The 22,767-nt window shown below is 44.2% G+C and overlaps 1 protein-coding gene across 2 annotated transcripts in view; it reads right to left on the bottom strand.

Annotated features, from left to right (window-relative positions):
- Window positions 1-22,767, bottom strand: part of cpne5a (copine Va) — a 68,588-nt gene that overhangs the window by 44,130 nt on the left and 1,691 nt on the right. Inside the window, exons 2-7 of one of the 2 annotated variants that reach the window (XM_086113269.1) lie at window positions 13,863-13,903; window positions 10,848-10,894; window positions 9,173-9,276; window positions 6,178-6,217; window positions 5,416-5,430; window positions 5,194-5,270 (exon numbers count right to left, since the gene is read on the bottom strand). In XM_086113269.1, coding sequence (XP_085969395.1) covers window positions 5,194-5,270; window positions 5,416-5,430; window positions 6,178-6,217; window positions 9,173-9,276; window positions 10,848-10,894; window positions 13,863-13,903 — 324 coding nt within the window. The remainder of the gene's footprint in view (window positions 1-5,193; window positions 5,271-5,415; window positions 5,431-6,177; window positions 6,218-9,172; window positions 9,277-10,847; window positions 10,895-13,862; window positions 13,904-22,767) is intronic. The other variant, XM_086113278.1, reaches the window with a different exon arrangement.

Genomic DNA, 22,767 nt, shown 5'->3' with positions numbered 1-22,767 from the left:
TGAAAAGGGCATTACAGGGTCGCCTTGACCTCCCCGCGGGTGCTTAAAGTAGACCGTAGATACAAGCTGCTCTTCATTTTCTTCCGATGAATAGATTGATGAGTGGCGAGAGTTTACTTTAGTGCCTCTGCGCGCCGCTGTCGGCGCTCGCGGGAGCTTTCATCCGTCGCAGCGGTGAAGGCGCACAAAGCCACGAAAGAAAAACAAAACAAACAAACAAAAACACCAGAACGTCGATCTGTTGGGGTGACAAAATTTGAATGCCTCATCTTCATAAAACAAGAACATTGACAGCGATGGTGACAGCTTGGAATGAATTATAAATAGAATAATTGATCTCCATTGCAAAATTTGTCATGAAAGTCAAGTGAATGGAAAGGGGACACATTTCGACCCAACTGTCTCAACGGATGTTGTGCAACGGCTTCACGCATACGCTATTTTCAGATGGGCTCCGAGGTTCCAGCTCGCGGGTGTAATTTGCCGGGCCAGCATAGAAAAAGGTTGACGGCGTCTGTATCACGAACTCCATTATCTTGTAACATATGCAACTGTTTCTCAGGGTCTAGCTAGCCAGACTGGGATGGAGCTAGCTAGCTAACTAGCTCCATCCCAGTCTGGCTAGCTAGACAGATATGACTAAAACTATTCAAAAACAATACTAGAATGAAGCATTTTTGATCAGATAAAAATAAACAAAAACTAACGGATCCACTCAAAAAAAACGAATGGAAAAAAACCCCCAGTCAAAATGAAGAAAAAAAAAAAAGCTAACTCAGAAGAAAAATCCCAAACAGTTGTCGCCCTGTTGTACACGGGAAACACGGATTCAAACCCACAACCTCAGAACAGCAAGGTGAATGCGCAGAACACTCTTTACACTGTGCCGCCAAGCCGCGCTCATTGTGATCACATTACACTTCGATCCCAGGAACAGGAGTGCTGAGGTTTGGGCTCCATTACACCGAGCAGCCGACATCAGGCACTCTGGCCCCATCTCATCAGATCAAATACGGGCAAGGGAAGCGCCAGGCTGGGATTTAGAACAGATCCCATCTCACACTCAAATGTGTCCAAATACAAAGCATCTTTCATAAAACACCAACAGAAGTAGAGAGCAAAAACGCGGATGTATGTCGGTCAGGAGAAAAAAACCAAACAAAAAAAATGGAGGTTGGACGATGTGGATTGAAAGAGCGCATTGAAATGAAAGCGCTCCACCAAAGTGGCTCGAAGGAGGGAGAGTGAGAGGTGAAGTGTGTAAAATCGGGCAAGAAAGGGATCTCTGAAAGCAGGTCATTGATCCAAAGCGCCTTGGGGAAGGCTCCTCTGAAAAGCACGGCCGACGCGTTTCCTTTCTACCTGCATTCCTCGAGTCCCGTTAGGCAACGGTCGGATGCGCGACAAGGAAATGGAGCCGAGCTGTTGTTTATTGGCAAATGTTGCCGTTTTCACAATGGAGAGAGCTGAATGGAAAGCTCTCAGCAAGTGGATTTATCAAGTCAGCATCGCATTTATCATCACTGGCCGCCGCCGCTTAAGTCAGACGGTGCATCAGTCCAGGAGCAGAATCAATACCGTTAAAAGTGTCCACAGCTTGAGGTTTGCCGCTTGCCATCCTGTTAGCAGCACCGGAGGGCACTTAGCGTAGCACTCACAATACCACCCTCACATTTCGTTGTGCGAAGAAGGGAAAACGTTACGATGAAGACTCTCCGTCTCTCCATCCATCGAAGCGCCCCAAGCCGACTGCACCTGACATCTCAACACAATCGCAACTGAATGTGAAGCTTATTGCGGCCTGACGTGTGAAAACAATCGCACCTCAACTGTAAAGACGATCGCAGCTGACGTGACACCAGAATCACACCTGACTTGTAAAAACCGCAGCTGGATATTCCATCTGTGCTCACTTAAGATCCTTCGATCCGTCACTGACGCACGCTCAGTTTGCTGTCGAATGATGAACGACGCGAAAAAAACTAAAAAAAACTTGATGGACTAAGCACTGACGAAGTGGGCTTTTTGTCCATCCGGAATCATCGTTACCGATGGACCTTCTCAGTCCAGAACCGACAGACACCCTTTTCGCCGATGACCGACGGAAAGTCCGCAGGGACGAAGACACACCGGCGTTGCTTGGAGCGCACCGACCCCGCATTCACTATCGATTCAGACTCATTACTCTTCTGTTCATATTGAACATAAAAGGGAGTAGGAAGAAGTAAAAAACTTATCTAGTCCTACCCCGTTATGTGTTTATATCTAATAAATCATTTTTATATCAATCAGAAAAGAAAAAAGTAAGAAGAAAGAAGTCTCCATTAAGGCTCATACTTTACCCTTAACCGTGATATTTTTACAACTTTTGGTTTGTATCGGGATTATATACTTCCACACCCTGACACTCTTGTGTCAATTTTCTCTTGTATTCATAATGGATATTTATATACCTTTCTCTATTTATCAACTTAGTTCTGATTTATCATTATATTTAATGTTTTGAATTTATCATTTTAACTCTGATTGATGTAGGTTGTTTGTACTATTTTTTTGAATTTGTTTTTGAACTCAGCAAGCGATTTACTCATTTTCAGGTCCGTTTCGAGATTATTCCACAGATTAACACCTTTGATAGATACACTTCTTTGCTTGATGTTTGTTCTTGTTTTGAGTTTTTTGAATAAGTTGGTACCTCTTAAATCATAGCTGCTTTCTCGAATTTCGAAAAACTTCTAAATGTTTTGGCAGAGCAGGTTATTGTGTGCTTTGTACATTAATTGGGCGATTTTAAAGTCAACCAGGTCATAAAATTTCATCGTATTTACTTTGATAAATAGTGGATTTGTGGGTTCCGTATATTTTGATCTATTAATAATTCGAATTGCTTTTTTTTGTAGGTTGAGAATAGGGAGTGTGTTTGTTTTGCAGGCATTTCCCCATATTTCCACACAGTAGGTCATATATGGTAATAGTAATGAAGTGTATAATGTGTACAAAGATCTCTTATTTAGCACTTCCTTGGTTTTGTAGAGGATCCCTACGGTTTTGGCTATTTTTCTTTTTACGTTATCGATATGTGGCTTCCAACATAGTTTTGAGTCTATTACTAATCCGAGAAACTTGGTTTCATACGCTCTTTCTATCTCAATTGAGTTTACCATAATTTTAGCTTGGTGTTTGATTGGTCTTGTGCCAAAAACAATTAACTTCGATTTTTTCAGGTTAAGTGACAATTTATTTCTGTCGAACCAGTTTTTTAATTTGTTTAATTCGTTTTCTACGGTTGTCAGGAGCTGTTTCAGATTTATTCCAGAACAGTAGAAAGTTGTATCATCAGCAAATAGGACACATTTAAATTGTTTTGAGACCTTGCAGATATCATTTATATATAAGATGAATAGTTTTGGACCAAGCACTGACCCCTGAGGAACTCCGTGAGTGATTTTCAGTTGATTCGTTTTTTTATTGTTGAGTTGCACGTACTGATATCTGTTTTCTAAATAACTTTTTATCCATTTATAAGCTACACCTCTAATGCCATATCTTTCTAGTTTTTTCAATAATATACTGTGATCTATTGTGTCAAAAGCTTTTTTTAGATCTAGGAAAACCCCAACAGTAAATTCTTTGTTGTCTATATTAGTGGCTATTGCTTCCACAAACTCCATAACTGCCATTGAGGTGGTCCGTTTTTCCCTGAAGCCATATTGATTCTCACTTAACAGCGCATGCTTTTGTATAAAGCTATCAAGTCTGCGAGAAAATAGTTTTCCTAATATTTTTGAAAATTGTGGTAGTAGTGATATTGGTCTATAATTTGTAAACCGATGTCTTTCTCCACTTTTATAGATTGGAATAACTTTAGCAATTTTCATTTTTGATGGAAAGATACCAGCTTTGAATGACAGGTTGCATATGTGCGTGAAAGGTCGCACTACATATTCTATAATCTGCTTTATTATTGTCATATCAATATTAAAGCAATCAGTTGACTTTTTATTTTTAAAAGTTTTTATAATATTTGATACTTCTTCTTGTTTTACAGCAGTAAGGAACATCGTGGAGGAGTTTTTTTCTACATATCAATCTATTTCAATATGCTTGCACCTGCCAACAGAAATTCCATCAAGTAGGGAGGAGGTGGAAATGTTTTGGGGTCTGCTAAAGAGAACATCACGCCATTGACGCGTGTCAAATTTGCACGGTGTGTGTGGCAGAAGTTTTATGATGGCCACAAGTTTCCACTTTATGCTTGGGATGAAATATTCTCGCCGCTACGCTTCACAACTTTGCAGATGTGCTAGCGCTCATTCTACCTTCAATTGGTTGTGATGATGACCGAATTCTGTAATCTTTCAACATCGTATGCATGTTTGCCCTTTACAATGAGTCAATTTGACCGGGAACATCGGCGTTATATCGGCGACATTATTTAAAAAACGGTCCATTTGCATTATAAACTAATGAAAGTGAGCAGTTTTAAAGCAAGAAAAAAAAAAAAGATCAAGTTGCACGGCAGCCATAGTTTTTTTCTTGCGCGGCCAATGACGGACATTTCTTTGTGGTCGTGTTCAGTTCGCCCGCTCCTTTGCTAGCACACGGATGACCGATGAGCTTCTCTGATTATATTCAAGGATTTTTGGAAAGCACTTTGAGCGGGGGCTGTCAAACCCATTTCGATTGTGGGGCCACATCACAGTTCGGGTTTCCCTCAGAGGGTCCTCGCGTCTGTGAAAACCAATGTTTCAATGTTTCTTTTTCTCCTGCGGACATATAAAATGGCCACCGATGTTTGATTGTTATATTTGCCAACAAATTGAATTTGAAATCGGACAGCATGTGAAATAGCGGAAAGCAAATCTTTTTAGTCTTTTTTTTTTTTTTATCCGAGTGATAAAATGGATTAAAGTGAAGAAAAATGGCAATGTCAGAGAAGATTTTCGGCCAGAATTGTAAACAGCTCCATAAAAAAAAAAAAAGTTTGCTCTGTGGGACACATGACATGATCCTAATTATGAGTCAGGTCAAATCTGGCCCATGGGCCTTGTGTTTGACACTTTGACGGTTCACATTTTCAAAAAGTGGTGAAGTAGTCAACGGGTCAGATGAAATGAGGGGCTTGGTGTTGGCGTCGTCCAGAAAGCGCTTGGCGAAAATGGGCTTAAAAACAAACAAAAAAGACTAACATACCTGAGAGACTTCTCCAGGCGACTTGCAGGAGAGCCCACAATCTCCCCCAGCGTGCAGTGGACCTGTCCCAGAAAGTCCTGCCGTGAGGGCGACAGTGAGTGCCATGTCGAGCGGACATCGGTTTGGGCAAAGCGGCGGGCGGGAGTAACAAAGACAGGAGTTGAGCATCAATCGAGGCCTTGTACAGTCAGAATTGAGAGGACATCTGAGGCAGACACGTACGTTAAAGTCGGCCGGCTTTTTCCCAAGTGCGGAGAAGGAGGAGGAGGAGCAGAAGGAAGGAGGAAGGAAGAGAAAGAAAGGAAGAAATCAAGAGAGAAAGAGAGAGAGAGAGAGAGAGAGAGAGAGAGAGAGAGAGAGAGAGAGAGAGAGAGAGAGAGAGAGAGAGAGAGAGCGGGCAGCAATAGCAGTGGCACGAGTCAGCATATCACGGAACACAACTGAAATCATCCTCGAGAGGAGATGGGGTGGATTCGGGAGCGTTGGGCGGACATGGTGGTGACGGGCGAAGGATGACGGACATGATGAGAGGCGTGCCAAAACAAGCCAGGTCGGAAAAAGGGCTTGAGCAACGCACGGCTAAAACGGTCACCACAGACCACGAGAAAGCGGATGCTGGAACGTTTGGTCGTGTGCAAAGCAAACGCTCCTCTCTCCAAAAGCACATTCGCAAGGCCAATGTGCCGAAATCCATCGTGCGCAGGGATTTGTTTCTCATTCCCAAGAAAAGTGCCGAGACTTGCAACCCGAACTTTGATTCGTACGTCTCCATGGGGAATTTTAAACAACTTTGTCAGAGATGGTAACTCATTAGTTCGGCGCACGATGCGTCAGTTACGCCAATGGAAGCGCAAAAAGTGGCGTCTCATTTGATTTGCAGGCGACCAGAAGGTGTGCGACATGCAAGCGAAGCAAAACAGAACGGGATGAACCACAATGAGAGGCTTCAGCTTCCGGGGTCCGCAGAGGAGGAGCTTTACTCACATGCTTGGCCAGATCGGGACTTCGAGAATCAATATCGAACCTGAAACCATCAAGAAAGCGCTTTGCAACAACGGGACACATACGCTGAACTGCAAAAAAACGGTGCGGCCCTCAACACTTTTGTCCACATCTTGAAATTGAAACGAGTCCACTTTGTTGTTTCGTGGCCGAGTAATCCAAATTTGATGCAAACGGTCAATCATCCGTTATCTGATCCTGCTTATGCTCACCAGGGTCGCGGGGGCATGCTGGAAAGGCACTAGACCACCGGGCCCCCCTGGAACGTCTTTCGAATTGTGACAATGCAGAATTGGTCTCCTTCGGGGGAAAAAAAAATAAAAAATCTCGCTCTCGATCTACCGTCTGTAAACGAGGCGTTAAGTCGCATGCGTCTGCCAGTCAACGTAAAAGTAATTAAACTCCAGAAGGCCAAAGAGATGTCAATGAGCCCCCTCTAATTGCAAAGGGAGAGACTCCCTGCTGTTTAAAGCCGCACTTCCTTCCCCCTCGCATGCAAATTAAATACGGAAAGAGAACAAAAGTCTCTGGACACCCGAGTGTCCGCAAGGGACTCGGCGAAAGTGTCTGCGACTTTACGGAGGATTATTGGGCGCTCATTGCGCCGGACCTCAATTGATTAGCGGGGCTCTCAAAATGAAGGTGCACCCGTGCACTGACATCGAGGATTTCTATCGAATGACAACGTGAGTAGAGAAACAAAAGTGCCTCGTTGGCGTGAAGCAGTCGCGTCTTATTTGACGCGTCAAAGTGACCCGTTTCAATCGCTTGCAAAGCGACTTTCGTTTCCGGAGCTGGGAGACTTTGACTTTCGGAATCGGAGCATAGCACGTTCGCTGGGTACGTGTTGCTCACGTCGCAACATTTTTCAGATCACTTTCGATTTGATTCTGTGAGGACTCGCTTAGCAATTTGGATTTCGTTTTTGTTTCTTACATTTAAAGTGCGAAGCCCCCCAGTAAATAGGCCAGTTGCTTTATTGTGGTTCTTTCTCTTTACGTTTCAAACTAAAATTGTTCTCATCCCCTGCATGATGAATTTGTTTTTTTTCAGATTCACCTTTTCTTGTACGCAACCATTAACAAAAAAATAATAAAAAAATGAGCAACCTCAATAAATGCAGCTTTACCTCAATGAGAAAAGTATTTGCAGCCCTTCAGGATTTTTATTTGGATACCCTTGGTCATGAGAGATGGAGTTTGGGAGCTATGCTATCAGGAGTGCGCAGAACAACAAAGATTTGATCTCAACATGGACCTATAAATTGCACCAGTGTGTGTGTGCGTGGACACGCACGTGGAATCTTGGCAAGTTTTTCGAAGACTTGCTTTGCTTTGATAGCAGGGGAGATTGGCGATAAAAGTCGAAATGAAATATGTATCACCCTCATAGTTTTCTACGGAGACAGAGTGCCAATGAATAATTCCTCAGGAGAGAAGCAAGACGAGGAGGAAATGAGAGTCAGGTTAGAGGACGAGGGAATAAGGACACGCGGGTATATTTAACGTATTTCCCCGCATGAGGAGCGGATTGGCGAGGCACATTTCTGACGGCAAATATATTCAGAATTCAACTCAAGTGGCGAGTTAGTCACGCAAATAACGTACGCAGCGCAGACACAAAGTGCCAGAATGCACGACAAGAATTTGTGCGCTGTCATCTCGCCAGCTTTATGTTGGCGGCACAGTCACTCTTTCGCGCCCGTCGTGTTCATCTCAATCAAGTTGAAAGGAGACATGCATCCCCCCCCCCCCCCCATATCTTTTCACAGGTGTCTTAATAAAAGCCCTCGAGAAAGCAAAACAAAAATGTCCGGGAAAGAAAAAAAATTGCAAGAGCAGCTGGAATGTGTTTGAGGGGAATGAAAGCCACTTTGGGGGTGGCATCTACCTGCGCAGGCTCTGTTGACTCCCTTTTGACATGAGTTGCAATGTGTGTTGGCTTATTTTGAACAACCTATGGAAGTGTTTTCCTTTTTTGTTGAAAATGACTTCTTCTAACCTCCAGGATCCCTCACCATATGCTGGCCAACGGCAGAACTCAGGTTGTTCTTTTGGACCAAATTTGAATTCATCCACACGTGTTGTACCAGTTGCTAGCTAGCGCTAACCTCACGTGGATTTTTTTTGTATCAAAGGTTTTTTTTGGTGTACAGTATTGAACAATATGTAATACAGTGAAACTCCTCTACAATGAAACCTACACGGGCGAAAATACCCCCTAGTGTGAAAAAAATCTTCATGCATTAACACCATTCCCACTTTCCTGCCCCCCGTACAATGAAAAGGCCCCCTGTTGCGTTACACGAAATCTTTCTCTCTGCTTTTGCCTCGTGATGAGATTCACTACAACGAAGTCGCATCCAACAGCGAACTCTACTGCTTCGTTCGGAAACGGCAACAGCAACCACAACACATGCGCAGTAGTCCAGGAAGTATTTGTTATTGTTAGTTTCAGACGCAGCAAGAATGTTGCATTGGTAAAATTGCTACAAAATAAAATACTTTATCCAAGAAATTGATGTAAGTGAAAGTGAATGCTGATCGTACATTTCGCAATTTCTTTCCCTTTTTTTCTTTCTACATTGACTATATGAAGTGTCAAATAAGTGTGTGCTGATACTTATGCACTATTGGAATAAAAATAAAGAGTACACATACGTTTGTGTGCGTGTGTTTACATCTGAGATCAAATTTGCTACAGCGAAAAAAACCCTGTTGTGAAAAATTTCTTGCTGCAACCATGATTTCGTTGTAGAGGAGTTTCACTGTATTCCTATTGAACTGTTATTTCAAAAGTTGAAATTATTCCTTGACTAATTTATAGAAAACTGATGGGGGGCGGTTTTTGACTCCCTTTTGAACTGCTGTACATGAGCATGTAAGCCAGGGAGGATGCGGAAAGAAAGATTTGGAGCAGCGCTCTTCGGTCAGCTTCGTTGTGGTCTCAGAGGAGCTCATCAAAGTGGATAACTTACACGTCAAAGCGCAGGTTCTGCTTCTCTTCAAAGAAGTAGTCCAGGATGTATTTCCTGACAAAGTCTGGGTTCAGAGTGTTGTCAATCACCTCCGTTCTCCCAAACTGTATCAAAACACGGAAGAGAGGGCAAAGTAACAAGACGATATTTGCAATATGTTGCCGCTGATTTTATCACGATGCCATACAAAACAATGTCTAGAAAACCGTTCCCAGTTTACGTTGCCGTGCGTCCACAACAGGCACGTTGCGAAGACTGTAGCTGCTGCTAATCTGAACTGATTCTCCAAATTGCTCTGCTTTTGTCCGTCGACACAACAGGTGAGCCCATCAAGTGTAGCGTATACTCATTGACACTCGCGCGTAAATTGATCACAGCTGACGCGTCAACAGAGCCACGCCAATCTCGCCATCCATCCACGACGATTAGCAACGTAATCAAAAACACCATCTGCATAAAGTGCTCACTGCATATCGCAGAATGGATATTTCGTCTGACCGCGGCCAGGTTGAATTCATCAACATTCGATTGGCAGCACTCAATGATTGCACAATCACGCGACTGATAAAAAAAAGAAAAAAGAAAAATCAAGGCAAAGGCAAACACCTGATAGGCGGCCAGCATATGTCAATACGAGACTCGGGGGATTTGACATTCATTCTGCCGTTACCTCGGCATCTGGGATGTTTTACGTGTGCCAGGCCGTTAAAACGTAACTGTGCCTTCCTCTTCTCTGAGACAGAGAGAGAGAAAAAAAAATGAAATGAGAGGTTTCCCTCCAAGCGACACTACAACCAGCTGCTTCATCAGCAACGGCAGAATGAGAATCAGCAGCAGATTGAAGAGAGGAAGTCACACGTCCGGCTGCTGACCGTTGGTCCCATCTTCCTGAGGGCTGGGCCGCACCCAAGTCAAGGAGTCGCCTTTCCTTTTTTCATGACTGACAAGCGGAAGAAGGCGCCTTCATCCATTTTTCAGCATCGCCCGATCAGTGATTGCCAAGCGCCGCCATGAGAGATCAACAGGCATGCGCAGGGAAATGACGGTATCCGCTTTCATTTCATGTACAGTGAGCCCCTCGCCTGTTCGAAATTCGGGACTCGCAAATTCACCCATTCGCTTTTATTTTCCGTGGAATCTTTCTGCAACGGGCTGAGATACCTGAGTATGGCGCCAAAGTCCTGTCTCATCGGAAACTAGTAAGTGGTGTGGAGGAAGTGCGTTGAAGTGATACATCCCAATCGGTTGAGAGCAGAGTTTTCGCTTGTGATTGCACCCAATGGCGCAGAGCTCCAGGGGAGGGGGGGGGGGGGAGTGACTGGAGATGACGGTGGACGAGTGGCTAGCACGACCGCCTCGTGTGGACTGGAGTGGGACACTAAGCACTACAAAGCAAGCGGCTTCAATTTGACCACTGGGCTCAATTAAACTCATTCAGTACCAGTCAATTCTGGACCAAGTCTGAAAAGACGTTTAAAAACGTCTTTGGGAGTGAATGAGTCCAACGCGGCGGTCAATCGCCTGCAAGGTACATCCCAGATCGTTACGCTGACATCACGTTTGCAAAGTGACTAGCAGCGTAAACATAAACGCATGCAAAGCGTCTTACGGAGGTGACTCCTGCGGGCTGAGGGAGGCGTGGTTGGGGAGGAGGAAGGGGGGGGCGGGGTCTTACCTCTCGCCACTGTTTGCACTCCACGCCCTGCGTGTACAACACCACCACTGCCAAGAGAGAAGAAAGCAGAACCCATCAAAAGAACGCTTTCATCTCCAACGCCGTGCCTTAAATATTACGAGTGAAGAGAAGGATTTCAGTTCACCGCAACCAATTTTAATAACGCACAGAGGCAACCCAAGGCAATACAAAATGCAGTTTCTAAATGGCAGTTTAATTTATTAGGCACAAAAAAAAAAATCCACAACTACCTGTCCCTATGTGGACAAAGTAATTGTGCCAACCTTGGCAGCAAGAACTGAAATCAAGCGTTTGGGATAATGGGTGGCGAGTCTTTCACATCGCTGTGGAGGAACTTTGGCCCAATCATCTTAGCAGAATTGCTTCTATTGCACCATTTTGGAGTTTTCGAGCACGAACTGCCCACCTCAGGTTCTCACATGGATTCAAATCCAGACTTTCTCTTGGCCACTCAAAGCAGATTTTGCTTTGTTTATTGATTTATTTATGTTTTTTGTTTTTTTTTAGCCATTCAGAGATGGACTTGCTGGTGTGTTCTGGATCGTTGTGCTGCCTGATCCAAGAGCGCCCGAGAGTGAGGGTGTAAAGTGATTGTCGGACGTTCTTCTGAATTTTCTGACAGCAGAATTCAATCGCATTTCAATCATTTATATTTCACATTTCTTTGGATGGTATCGTGATGAGTTTGTTTCTTGAGATCTTGTAGCCTACTTCACATTTTCTGACAGATACGAAGTGATGTCTTGTTTCAACAAATGTGATGGTAATCAGGTTGAGGTGAGACCTGTAAAATTGAACTTGGCTTTCCCAGAACTGTCGTTAGTCACAGCAGGGAGAGGGGGGGGGTGACTTTTCACATAGAGGCAGTTAGGTTTGGATTTATTTATTTATTTTTGCCTTAATAAATTAAATTGGCGTTTTGAAACTGCATTTTGTATTTCCTTGCGTTGTCTCTTTGCGATATCGAAGTGGTTTGATTCATTAAAATGAAAACCTTTGTGTGTGATGAAAATGCAATGTACAAAAGGGATAAGGAAGGCAGCAAATACTTTTTCACGGCACTGTACCTCCCGCCCTCATTCCTCTCCGCTCTGGTGCTCGCCTCCACCCGTGTCCCCATCCCTTGTGTATCATCAACTAGTCTGTGTGGATCCCCCGACCTCCGTCAGAGGGTTTCGTATCGCGCCACGCCGAGAAGCGGCCCATATTTGAAATTGTTATGACCAGTTTCATGCTACAGAGAGTCAATGCTTCTTTTGTTTCTTAACTTCCAAGGTTGTCTTTTTTTTTCTGCAGCTTTCTGCTATGATCATTGCTGCAATATTTTTCCCAGTTTTCACAAGCTTTGATGTGGTTTATTGATTTGCGTTGTGTACTCTCGACTGACTGTTGAAATTCCTGCATTGCGGTGATTTTTTTCGGTGATATTTTAATATTCCTGTTGACTATACTCAATAAATCTAATGCTACCTCCTCGTGGCCAAATGATCCTTATTCAATTCACTCACCTGGCGGCTCCCAAAACAAATCAAGTGCAGTTGCAAGCAGGAACCTCTTTTCATGGTCAGTCTTTCAAGTGCTGAAATCAATCAAACTGTGACGCGTGCTTCACCCACATTAGCCGGTTTCGTTTTTCTTCAGGCTACTACAAAACGGCTGCCTTCTTGCAAAATGTGTCCTCGAAACAGCGGCGTGGTGCTTTACTGGCTAGGGTGTCCAACCTTCCTGTATGCGGTTTGCATGTTCGTGGGTTTTCTCGGGGTACTCCGCTTTTCTCCCGCATTCCCAAAACATGCACACGGAAGGATAATTTAACACTCTAAATTGTCCTGCTGCCTAAAGACAGCCGGAATCGAACCCTGCACCTTTCTCACTGTGAGGCGGCCGTGCGAACCAGTCGACCACCGTGCAACCAAAGAGGTGATTAATTTGTCAAAAGTCGAAGAATAAACAGTCATTCCTCGAGGGCCTTCAACTTCAATACAAAATAAATAACATTTATCTGTCAGGCACGCGCGCGCGCACACACACCCACACACACACGCACGCAGTGACATCCCAACCAATCGGCGTCGCTGTTATAATGATTTTGTTGCTCGATGAAGCATCAGCAGTCACTGAAATGTCAGCCAATGAGATGACGATGCTTTGAGACAGGGAGAGGGTAAAGTTCTTTGCTCTTGGGCCACATTTGAGAGACAGCCAAGCCAGCTCATTTGTACATGAGCTGAGAGAAAATAGCTTGAATGTGGATGTAAAATGCCTTACAAAATGTTTCATTTCTAATTTAACATGAGTTTTATCTCAGAAAAACCCGGTATCGTAACATTCGTCTAATTTATTCTTTGATGAACCGAGTAGGCATTTTGGCGGTCTTTCTTCAAGGTCACCTGCGTCCACGACTAAAGTGTGATCAAAACGCGCTTTCTTCAAGGTGGGATTTCCTGCTTCCTTTCCAATTTTACGACTTCAAATGAAGCTGAGGCGGGCCCAGCGCAACGTTGCAGAATACAAAGTAGGCCGAGCAGTCCTCACCGCGCTTTGTTTACACAAAGGGCTGGAACCTTCTTCCTCTTTTGTAAAGCGCCGCTCTCGTCCTGCATCTCATTGCGAGAATTCCTGGAAATGCAGTCACTGCACTTTTGTTTCATTCGGCTTTAGAAAAGATTCCACCTAGTTCACGGATATAACCGGGTCTGTGTTTTAGACAGGTTTTGAATCTGTTAAGACGTTTCAAGTTTCAAATACATTTTGGTCCATTTTTGACTGCTTCATACGATTTAGGATCAGCTTTAGACCGTATTTTTTTCTTTGTGCAAAAGATACGCCAATATTGTCAAAAAAATACTTTGAAACAACAAGGACGAACGACTAAATCCAAGTGGAGCTCGGCAAAAGTGAAATGTGCTTCGGTGACGGCAAACTGTCATGTCAAACATCGAAAGCTAAACTGCAGTTAGCATGGTTAAAACAAAGAAACAAAAGAGAACTTACACGGGTCGGATTTGGAGAAGGTGTCTCTATCCAAGAGATTTCTGGAACAGAAGAGAAACAGGTACAGGTCAGAATGCTCTTTCGCCCACAGCATGACATGCTAATGCTAACGTGACTAGCATTCTGGATGGTATTCAGGTTTCATCACAGATTTTCCTGTAGTGATTTTACTCAGCTATTTTTGGCTATCTGTTTCAGGGTCTTGGTCCCAGTCACTGTAAGACGCCTACATACCTAAAAAGGACGAAATAATCAATTAAGTACACCTTGGCATTCACTCTGTGATCTTGTTCTCAAGTCCCCAACATGCTACCCAGTTCTTTTAAGGAGATCTGTACCCGTAAATCAACTGCACGCAGGTCAAAACAATCTTCATCCCTCTTAGTTCCGATGAGAATTCAATGAATAGAGACGAGTTTTTTTCCCCGGAGAGAATCCAATCAAGCAACAGTCCCGAATTCCTCTGCCAGAGAAACGTGTGTGGGCCTAACAGAAGCGGCTTTGTGAGGTATACGCCTCAGAATGACCTGTCTCCTGTTGGAATATCGTCAGCGGAAGATAAGGAAAAGCAAATGCACCACGACTGCCTCTCCGTGTATTAGCTTAGCATCGATTGTCCTCCGCAGTGATTCGCGCCTCCATCCCTTTTGCCCGAAACACAGCCGCCCCCACATGAGAAATAACGGGCACGCGGTCACTTTTACCACACTACTTAAAACTTATATCCTACCCCTTTACTATTCCGGAAGAATTTTTTTTTAATAGATTCGATTTGTGATAAAGTGAAGGAAGAGATGTCCTTTTTTTTGGTGCCTGGTAAGATCATTAGTTCCGTTAGTAACAAGCAAAATTCCAACAAGATCTGAGCAAAACTCAATTCTCAAAGAAACACTTGATTTCTAGAGCGCTTGAAAACAACCGCAAGTGTGGAGACGGACAGACAGACAGATGGTCGGAAAGACAAGGGTGGATGGACAGGCAAAAATGCCGATAAATTATTTTGCCATGAGAGTGCAAACGACAGCCGCCACTTGAAAATGGCAGATTGTCCCCGAGCCTGGCTGTAAAGTCATGGGCGGAGAAACTGGATGGGGGGGTGGGGGGGTGGGGGGGGGTGCGATTATGTAAATCAGCCACACATTTTAGTACCAGTGGAGCAGACCAAGACCCATTTTCAGAAATAAGATGGTAAATTCATAATTGATGTGTGGGCAGGCAATAAATTTTAATACCGAGAAGTCCATTTGACTTCATATTCCCCTTGAAACTAAATGGAAATTCCTTCAGGTGCTTCTGTGGAGCTGCAGGGATACGAATGAATGATGAAGGAGGTGTGGGAGGAGACGAAGGGGGAGGAGACACCCGGTGCCACCTAAGGGAGGGTCAGCAGATGGCTCCGTGGTTAAAGGAGCCGCAGATGTTTCGCACTCTGCATCAACGTTTGTCACTCAGTCAGTGGAAAGACTGCAAATGAGTTATTAAACACGTCTGATCTATGATGAGTTATAAAACACGTCTGATCGATGATTTCACAGTCATGTGGTTGGGATCGTAAGAACAGAAGCCCGATTAAAATGGCCACCCTCAACAGTGGTCAACACGACTCACCTCATTTTGACCTCAAGGCATCCGTTTACGTTGGGGATGAAAACCGATGCCTTGCCGAAAAATGGAATAAGCTGCCAAAAGTGATGACAGCCTTCAAAGTCATTTTAAAAAACTTTGAACTATATTTCTTCTCATTATTTTAGAAATCCACTTGCATTTCTTTACTTTGAAATGCTTTTAAAGTTTTCTGTTAATGTGTTAAAAAGGTGTCAATGTACGTTCGGGCAATTTTTGCAAGCGACTTTTCTTCTGTAAGGTGCTTGTCGGTGTTGTTTCTTGGCTTGTGAATTAAACGTGCCATATAAATAAACAATTTAAAGTGATTTACCGATGGGTTGGGGTCCACATTGGCTTAATTACACAAGCGGTACGTACTTGGCTTATTTTTTAAAAATAAAATGGCCATACTGGTAGTTCCACGACATCTTCTACTTCGGCGCCATCCCACCTACTTGCATGAAAGTATCGCCCCGAGTCAAACGGAATCTTTGAAAAAATAAGGTGCACTTGAAACGGCTCAGCTGACCTCATCCACTTATTTGCTTTGATTGCTCCCAAGCTGCTCGAGGCGCTGTCGGACAAAGAAGGAGCGCAGCTCAGAGAGCACTAAGTGACCGGAGACACAGTAGCTGCACTCACTGGAAACGATAAAAAAAAAAAAAAAAAGGCCGTGGGGTGCGAGAGAAAGTTCAGCAAAGGAAATCCCCCCGTCATCGGCTTTGCTGTTGTCTCTCATGTCATTCGAAAACTTTTCAACTCTCTGCTGCTCCAGACATGATATTTGCGCGCGCAAATCGATGGCGGCTCAAATCGAAATGCGAATCGGCTGTTAAAAACATCGAATCGGAATTTCACGCGGGAGGGAAACGTGCTACATTCGGGCATAACGTCCGGAAGCATTTGCGTGTGTATCGGAATATTTGGCTGGCTAATGAGCATTAAAGGATTACATTTAACCGTTAAGCGGTAAAACAATGAAGGTGAGCTCGGCGGTATATCGAGGCCTTTGTCTTTGTTATTTTATTTTACTGCTTGCCTGTCACGCCATCACGGCAGCATCCAAAGCGAGTTTGGCAAATTGGATGCCGGATCCGAGACGACAAGTTAGCTTAACGCTCGCTCGCTGGTACGACACCATACAGATGGATTTACTGGAACGAGACCAAAAAATAAAAATAAATCAGCCTGCATTTTATGGGCCAGGGGACAACGAGGGATCCAGAAAGTGGAAGGAAGCTCTTTTAAACTAAAAAGGCTGCTGCATCAATGCACTGTGTACATTCGGGTTCAAACTATTGTCACGTTTTAAAATAAGTGAACGAAGAAGACGTTGTCAGGTATCAACTAAGTCAGTGTTAGCCAGATTCAGCTTCTGATGAGTGGCAGAAAATCAAATATTTGGCTAATTTGCTAATTTGGGGTGGTAATTGCCACCTTTTTGCGTATCTGCTAAATCCAATCTTTCAGCGCTGTTTGGTTTTTAACACTTATTTGGACACAAATGTTTTTCAACTTATATGTACTGTAATCATTTTATTGAATCATTATATATAAGGACCCCCCCCCCCCCCACCACCACCAACAACTACCATTTTAAGCACAGTGTTCATGTCTAAACTGTACCTGCATCATGCTACAGTGGCTCACAGTAATGTTAAACCGTGTTCAGACTTTGGATTTTGTTGAACACACTTCTGGATTTACAATATGATTTTGAAAGGTCTTTTTTTTTTTTAACGTCAATTTTTTTTAGGTGGTACTTGGTATAAAAAGTGTGAGAAGCACTGTGCCACACTAATTGCCAAGTTTAACTTGGAGGGTTGGTGATGAAGTGCTGCCTCCATGACAGAAAATATAATTGAATCTTGAAGGCCACTTGCTTTATGAGATGAATTGAGCCAGGGGTGGCTTCATCTGCACTGTGGACACGGAATCAGAACAAGTCTTCAAATACATCTCAAAATGCAGCTAGATATATTTTTTTCTGGGGAATAATGATCACTTGTGGGTCTCGGAAAAGTGGCTGAATTGAATGACAAATTTCATAAGTTGACACGGAGTCACTCTCGCTTTGGCGCAACACGCTAGCGCCGCCCCTGGTCGTCATAGTAACGGAAGCAATACTTGCCGTTTACATGAGACAAAAAGTAGCACAGCCCGTGCTATTGAAATAAACAGTTGGCGCTTTAGATAGCTTGAACGGTTTTCACCACGCGTAGTTTGGGGGAACAACACAAGACAACGTTTGAAGCGATGGAATCGGAAGCCTTACTAGAAAAGGTAAACGAACCCGGGCTATTTCGCAGCCCTGTGGAGAAAAGATTTTTTTAAAAATCTGTCAAGTCATTGACGCCACACTTGAAAGGTTTATAGCTGCCTCAGCGTGGTAGCAAAGCACCACTTTCGTACGGTGATGCTAGAGCCATGTCGAAACGAAGGTCTTCCCCTCACCTCTACATAGTTCATTGGCAGTTTGTGTTTGTGTGCGCAATCAAGTCTTTGAGCGTGCGAACCTCGAGTATAAAAGCGTATTCTTATTCTCATCCAGACAGACAGAAAAGTTCCGTTGGCTAATTTTGACAAAGGGAGCGGATTTTCTGGGGCAGAAATCCGCTGAATGTGAAAAGTTCAAACCGCCACCGAGGGGGAAAAGCCTTCCAATGATTTAACACTTGTAAAGCCGTCAGTCATTTCACATTTCCCAAAGCAGCGGGGTGTTTATAAAACACACTCTCCGAAGCCTGAGGGGGGGCCATCTGAAAATAGTGACAAAAGCAGCTTGAGCCCCCTGAGCCAGAAGGGGGATGGCCTTGCTGCGACTCTCGGCGTCTTCCCGTCACTCCCGTCAACACTTTGCGAGCGCGCTGAGCTTGCCACGTGATACGAGCTGAAGCAACAAGCGCAGTGAACAGTCACGGAGGCTCGTTGTCGAGTTTGCATTCGGATGACATCAAGGATTCGACACGAGCCCTTCTCCCGCCGCGTCATCTTATGCACAAGGTTGATCCGCAAAGCATTCTAGGGGTCCTGAAAGGTGCCAAATCAATCAAAATTCATGACGATGATGATTAGGAACTCACTAACTCATTCCAGGCTTTTGAAGGCTTTTGTACATTAAAAGCGAAAGCCAAGTTCAAAATGTTCTTTCAATAATATGTCCTATGTGCCCTCACCAGTCTCAACAACACATTCTGATGAATATTGCATCTGTGGAATATGAGCAGCAAAAAAAATGCACCTGATTTCATCCGTGTCGTTTGCCAAGCGTTTGGCTGTGCACTAAAAATGGGCTCAGGTAAGGACCGATCATGGCTCAGCTCGCAAACATCACATGGCCAAACTCAGGTGAGCCGTGGTTGGTCGTTATCTGAGCGACCGTGATGTCATTTTCAGGCGACAGCAAGTGACAAAATGACTAGCTTCCTGAGATCAATAAAAACAGGTTTTTATTTTGCAAATGAATCCATATTCTATTCATCAGAATACCCCGTTTGGACTATTACTGCCACATAACATATCAATGTGAAAAAAATACTTTGGGACTTGACTTCCCTTTACGGCGCCTTTAAATGAATCCGCCACGGTTTGAGGGGCCACCACGAGAGTTCCTCCATCCTTTCATTCGGAAGGAACATTGACACCCAAAATGTCCATTCGACATTCATGCTCACGTCAACGAATTTATGTTCAAATGGATTCAGCTCTTGCATCTTCTTAAAAAAACCCATCATAGTCCAAAAAAAATGAAGTATCCAATTTCATCAAAATATTAATTAGATGGCAAATGGAGTGCACTTAATCTTCATCAGACATTAACAAAAGCGATCTCGACTTATCTCATTCTAACATATCGCAGTGTAGCCCACACCGGCGCATTCATGCAGAATATCAATTCCTTTTTAGTTGAAAATGACTTACTCCAGTGTCACGTGTCTGAAACAAACAAAAACCCACGTGAACGTAGCACAACAATCCGACGCCAAGGGGTGGGTGTGGCGGTCCCCCGAACAGAAAAAGCTAACGCCACGATGACCAACAGGTGCCATGCCGGAGAGGCCCTCCAATGCAACCTGTTGGTCACAAACGGAACAGAACCGTGACCGTAAACTATGAAACAAAACCAAATCTAATCTCAACAGAAACAAGATCATGACAGTGCCAAAGCCTGGCCAACTGCAGGCAGAACCCAGGATGTACATTTTTTTTGTCTTTGGTCCCATTTTAAATCCACCCGTCGTACTGTACTAGCCTTGTCCCAGCTAACGCTAAGCTCGGCTGTCCCTCTGGTCCGGCGTCCAACTTTTCAAACTTCCTTTGGTTTGTTGCTAGGATGGCGTGAGAGGCCAACAGCAAGGCGTTGGAACACTGGTGAGGCAGGGCTTGACTGACTGACTGCTGAACAGTTGAATTTCAAGCTCATCGTACACTGACTCCAGCCCGAATCAGGAAGTACAGAAGGTGTGAACATTGGCCCACGGTCCCCACTCACCGCCCCCCCCCCCCCATTCCCAAGGAGTGTCAATCAAAAAGGAGGGATTCTGCCCCTGACGGCGGCAATGACTCCCTCGGGAGCAGATTGATTGTGTTAGTCCCCCCCCCCCCCCACACACACACACCCCCTGCCCAGCTATGGAACGTATTGATTGGATGCAGCACTGCTCGAATCTATTACTGCAATCGAATGGTTACAAAGCGCCGTACAGTAGTTACAAACCTCTACTGAGCTCTCGTTAGATAAACCACGCAACGCAACACACGAGCGAACATAAATGGCGCCAAACCGGTCAGAAGCTTTCATGCGGAGCCGCATGGCGGAACGGCGATACTCCCTCGCTTTGATAAGACCTCTTTGTCTGACGCCCATCCCGCCGTCAGGCTTTTTTTTCTTCTTTTCAGGGTCTCTGGAAGCAATATCGGCAGATAATACAAGAACGCCTGCAGGGCTGCACGCTACAATTCAATTCCGAGTGCTCGGCAATCTCGGAGTTTCAGGCGGACGAAATAAACGAAACAGCATCGGGAAGCCTCTCAAGCGCACAGCTCTCACTTGCTTCTTCGGTCTCCAAATGCCTGTTGAGAGTCTGTGTTGGGCCTATGCTGCCGTTTTTTGTAATTTAGATCAATGATTCAGCTTTAAGGGGGGCCTCAAAACCAGGGGAGCACCCGGATATCTTCAAGTTCAAGTTTCGTTTTATTGTCATTGCATAAAAACACAATGAAGTTGCACATGCCCCCTCCACATAAAAACGACATCAACATTCAACACGGAGGCTCAGAGGGGACGGAGCCTTTTCCGTTGCCGGTCCCTCACTTTGAAATGACCTCCCACTGAATGTTCGGCAAGCCCCCTCGCTGCCCATCTGTAACATTTGTCTCAAAACTCACTTGTATTCTTTGGCAGTTGACTCGGCATGATTCAGACTTGATCTTCGTTTGACTGTTTTTGTACTTTCTACAGTCTTCTTTCATAATTTCTCGTTTTATATTTGCTCCCTGTATAGCACTTTGTAGACAGCGATGGCTGTTTTCAAGTGCTCCAGAAATACATTTGAGTTGAGTTGAGTTGATTCAAGAAGTGAATGGCTTTTGGAAAAAAAACAAAAAAACAACTGTTGGTGGTGTGCGATCTAATTGACCCATCTCGCCTTCCCAATGGCGAAAGAATGAAAAGGTGATGACTGGGGTGAGAAACATCTGTACTGATGGTCGTGGCTCTCGAGTCATAACGGGTGTTGGCAATGTCCTGTAATGGTGGAAGAGAGGCCAATGACTTTGTCTGCAGTTTTGACAACTCTGTCATGTTTTTTTTTGTCCGCAACAGAGCAGCCTGCATAACAAGACGTAATAGAGTATGTTACAGTGAAACTCCTCTACAACGAAATCATGTTTGCAGCAAGCAATAATTCACAATAGGGGGCTTTTCACTGTAGCAAATTTTATCTCAGACGTAAACATGAACACACACAAAAAACGTTTGTGTGTACTTTTTATTTTTATTCCAATAATGCATAAGCATGAGCATACACTTATTTGACACTTCATATAGCCAGTGTAGAAAGAAAGGGAAAGAAATGGCTAAACTTACGATCAGCATTCACTTTCACTTACATCAATTTCTTGCATTATTTTGCTTCCTCCATCTTTCATTTTTATGACCTTTATCCTGTCTTCAAGCATTAAAGCTTTTCTTTTGTTAACGGTTTGGTATGCAAAGGTCAGTTTTGTCGCCATTTTAGCACTGCAACGTTTGTGCTGCGTCTGAAACAAATACTTCCTGTACTACTGCGCATGTGTAAACCAGTGTGGTGGTTGCTGTTGCCATTTCCGGATGAAGCAGTAGAGGTCACTGTGGCATGCTGCGGTTGGATTAGACTTTTGCGGTTTTCATTGTAGTGAATCTCGTTGCGAGGCAAGAGAAGAGAAAAAGATTTCGTATAACTGAACAGGGGGACTTTTCGTTGTAGGGGGAGCAGAAAAGTGGGACTGGCTTTCACGCACGAACATTTTTTCACACTAGGGGGATATTTTCGCCCATGTAGGTTTCATTGTAGAGGAGTTTCACTGTAAAATGCTTGGTGAAGACATGTCAATTTTCATACTTCCCAAAGTAGCGCCTCCTTGAATGTACGGTCCAACCTCGTTTCAACACACCCCGTTCACGTTTTCAACATTCACATTTCAAAGTCGCAGTGATTTTTCATGGGCCGATTTTGCTTTCAACGGACACCGTTGTAACATAATCTTCGTGATAATGACCACATTTTTTTTTTACTTTGTTGCAACGAACCGTGGGAAGCAAAAGTTCGACAGTAAACTTCAACCAGGAGTGGCCTAAAAGATCTTGAAGCCTCTTTCCTGTACCTTGTCATGAGTTGAGTTGAATCAAACCCACCCGCCCCCACTACAAAAAAAAAGAATCTGAACGCTAGTCCACAGTTTGAAAATATGTCATTCTGCCACTGAAAGGGTGTGCAAGTTTTGTCGTGTCTGGCAGTGCTCCCCAAAAGGTCTGACCTGTGTGGAAATGAATTGCTGCGCGCGAGTTGGAATCAGACAATCTCTCCCGGCAGCACAAATGATTTCTCTCGTCTGGAAAAGTGCGGCCAGGATCGAGTCTTGCTTCGGAGAGACGTTAATGACAAACAAGGGAGCAGCAGACCGACAGCGCCCGGAGGCATCAACACACATTGCAAGCTTTATGTACGGAAAGGGAAGAATGGGAAAAAAAAATGATTCATGTGCATCGGGAGGGACAAGATGAAGTCCTTCTGCTCCTCACCACCAGCTTTGTGCAAAA

Source organism: Hippocampus guttulatus, chromosome 1 (genome assembly GCF_054856545.1).
Source record: "Hippocampus guttulatus isolate MCC_2025c chromosome 1, RoL_Hgut_1.0, whole genome shotgun sequence".
In the NCBI taxonomy this organism is placed as follows: Eukaryota; Metazoa; Chordata; class Actinopteri; order Syngnathiformes; family Syngnathidae; genus Hippocampus; species Hippocampus guttulatus.
This window is presented reverse-complemented; position numbering and strand designations above follow the sequence as displayed.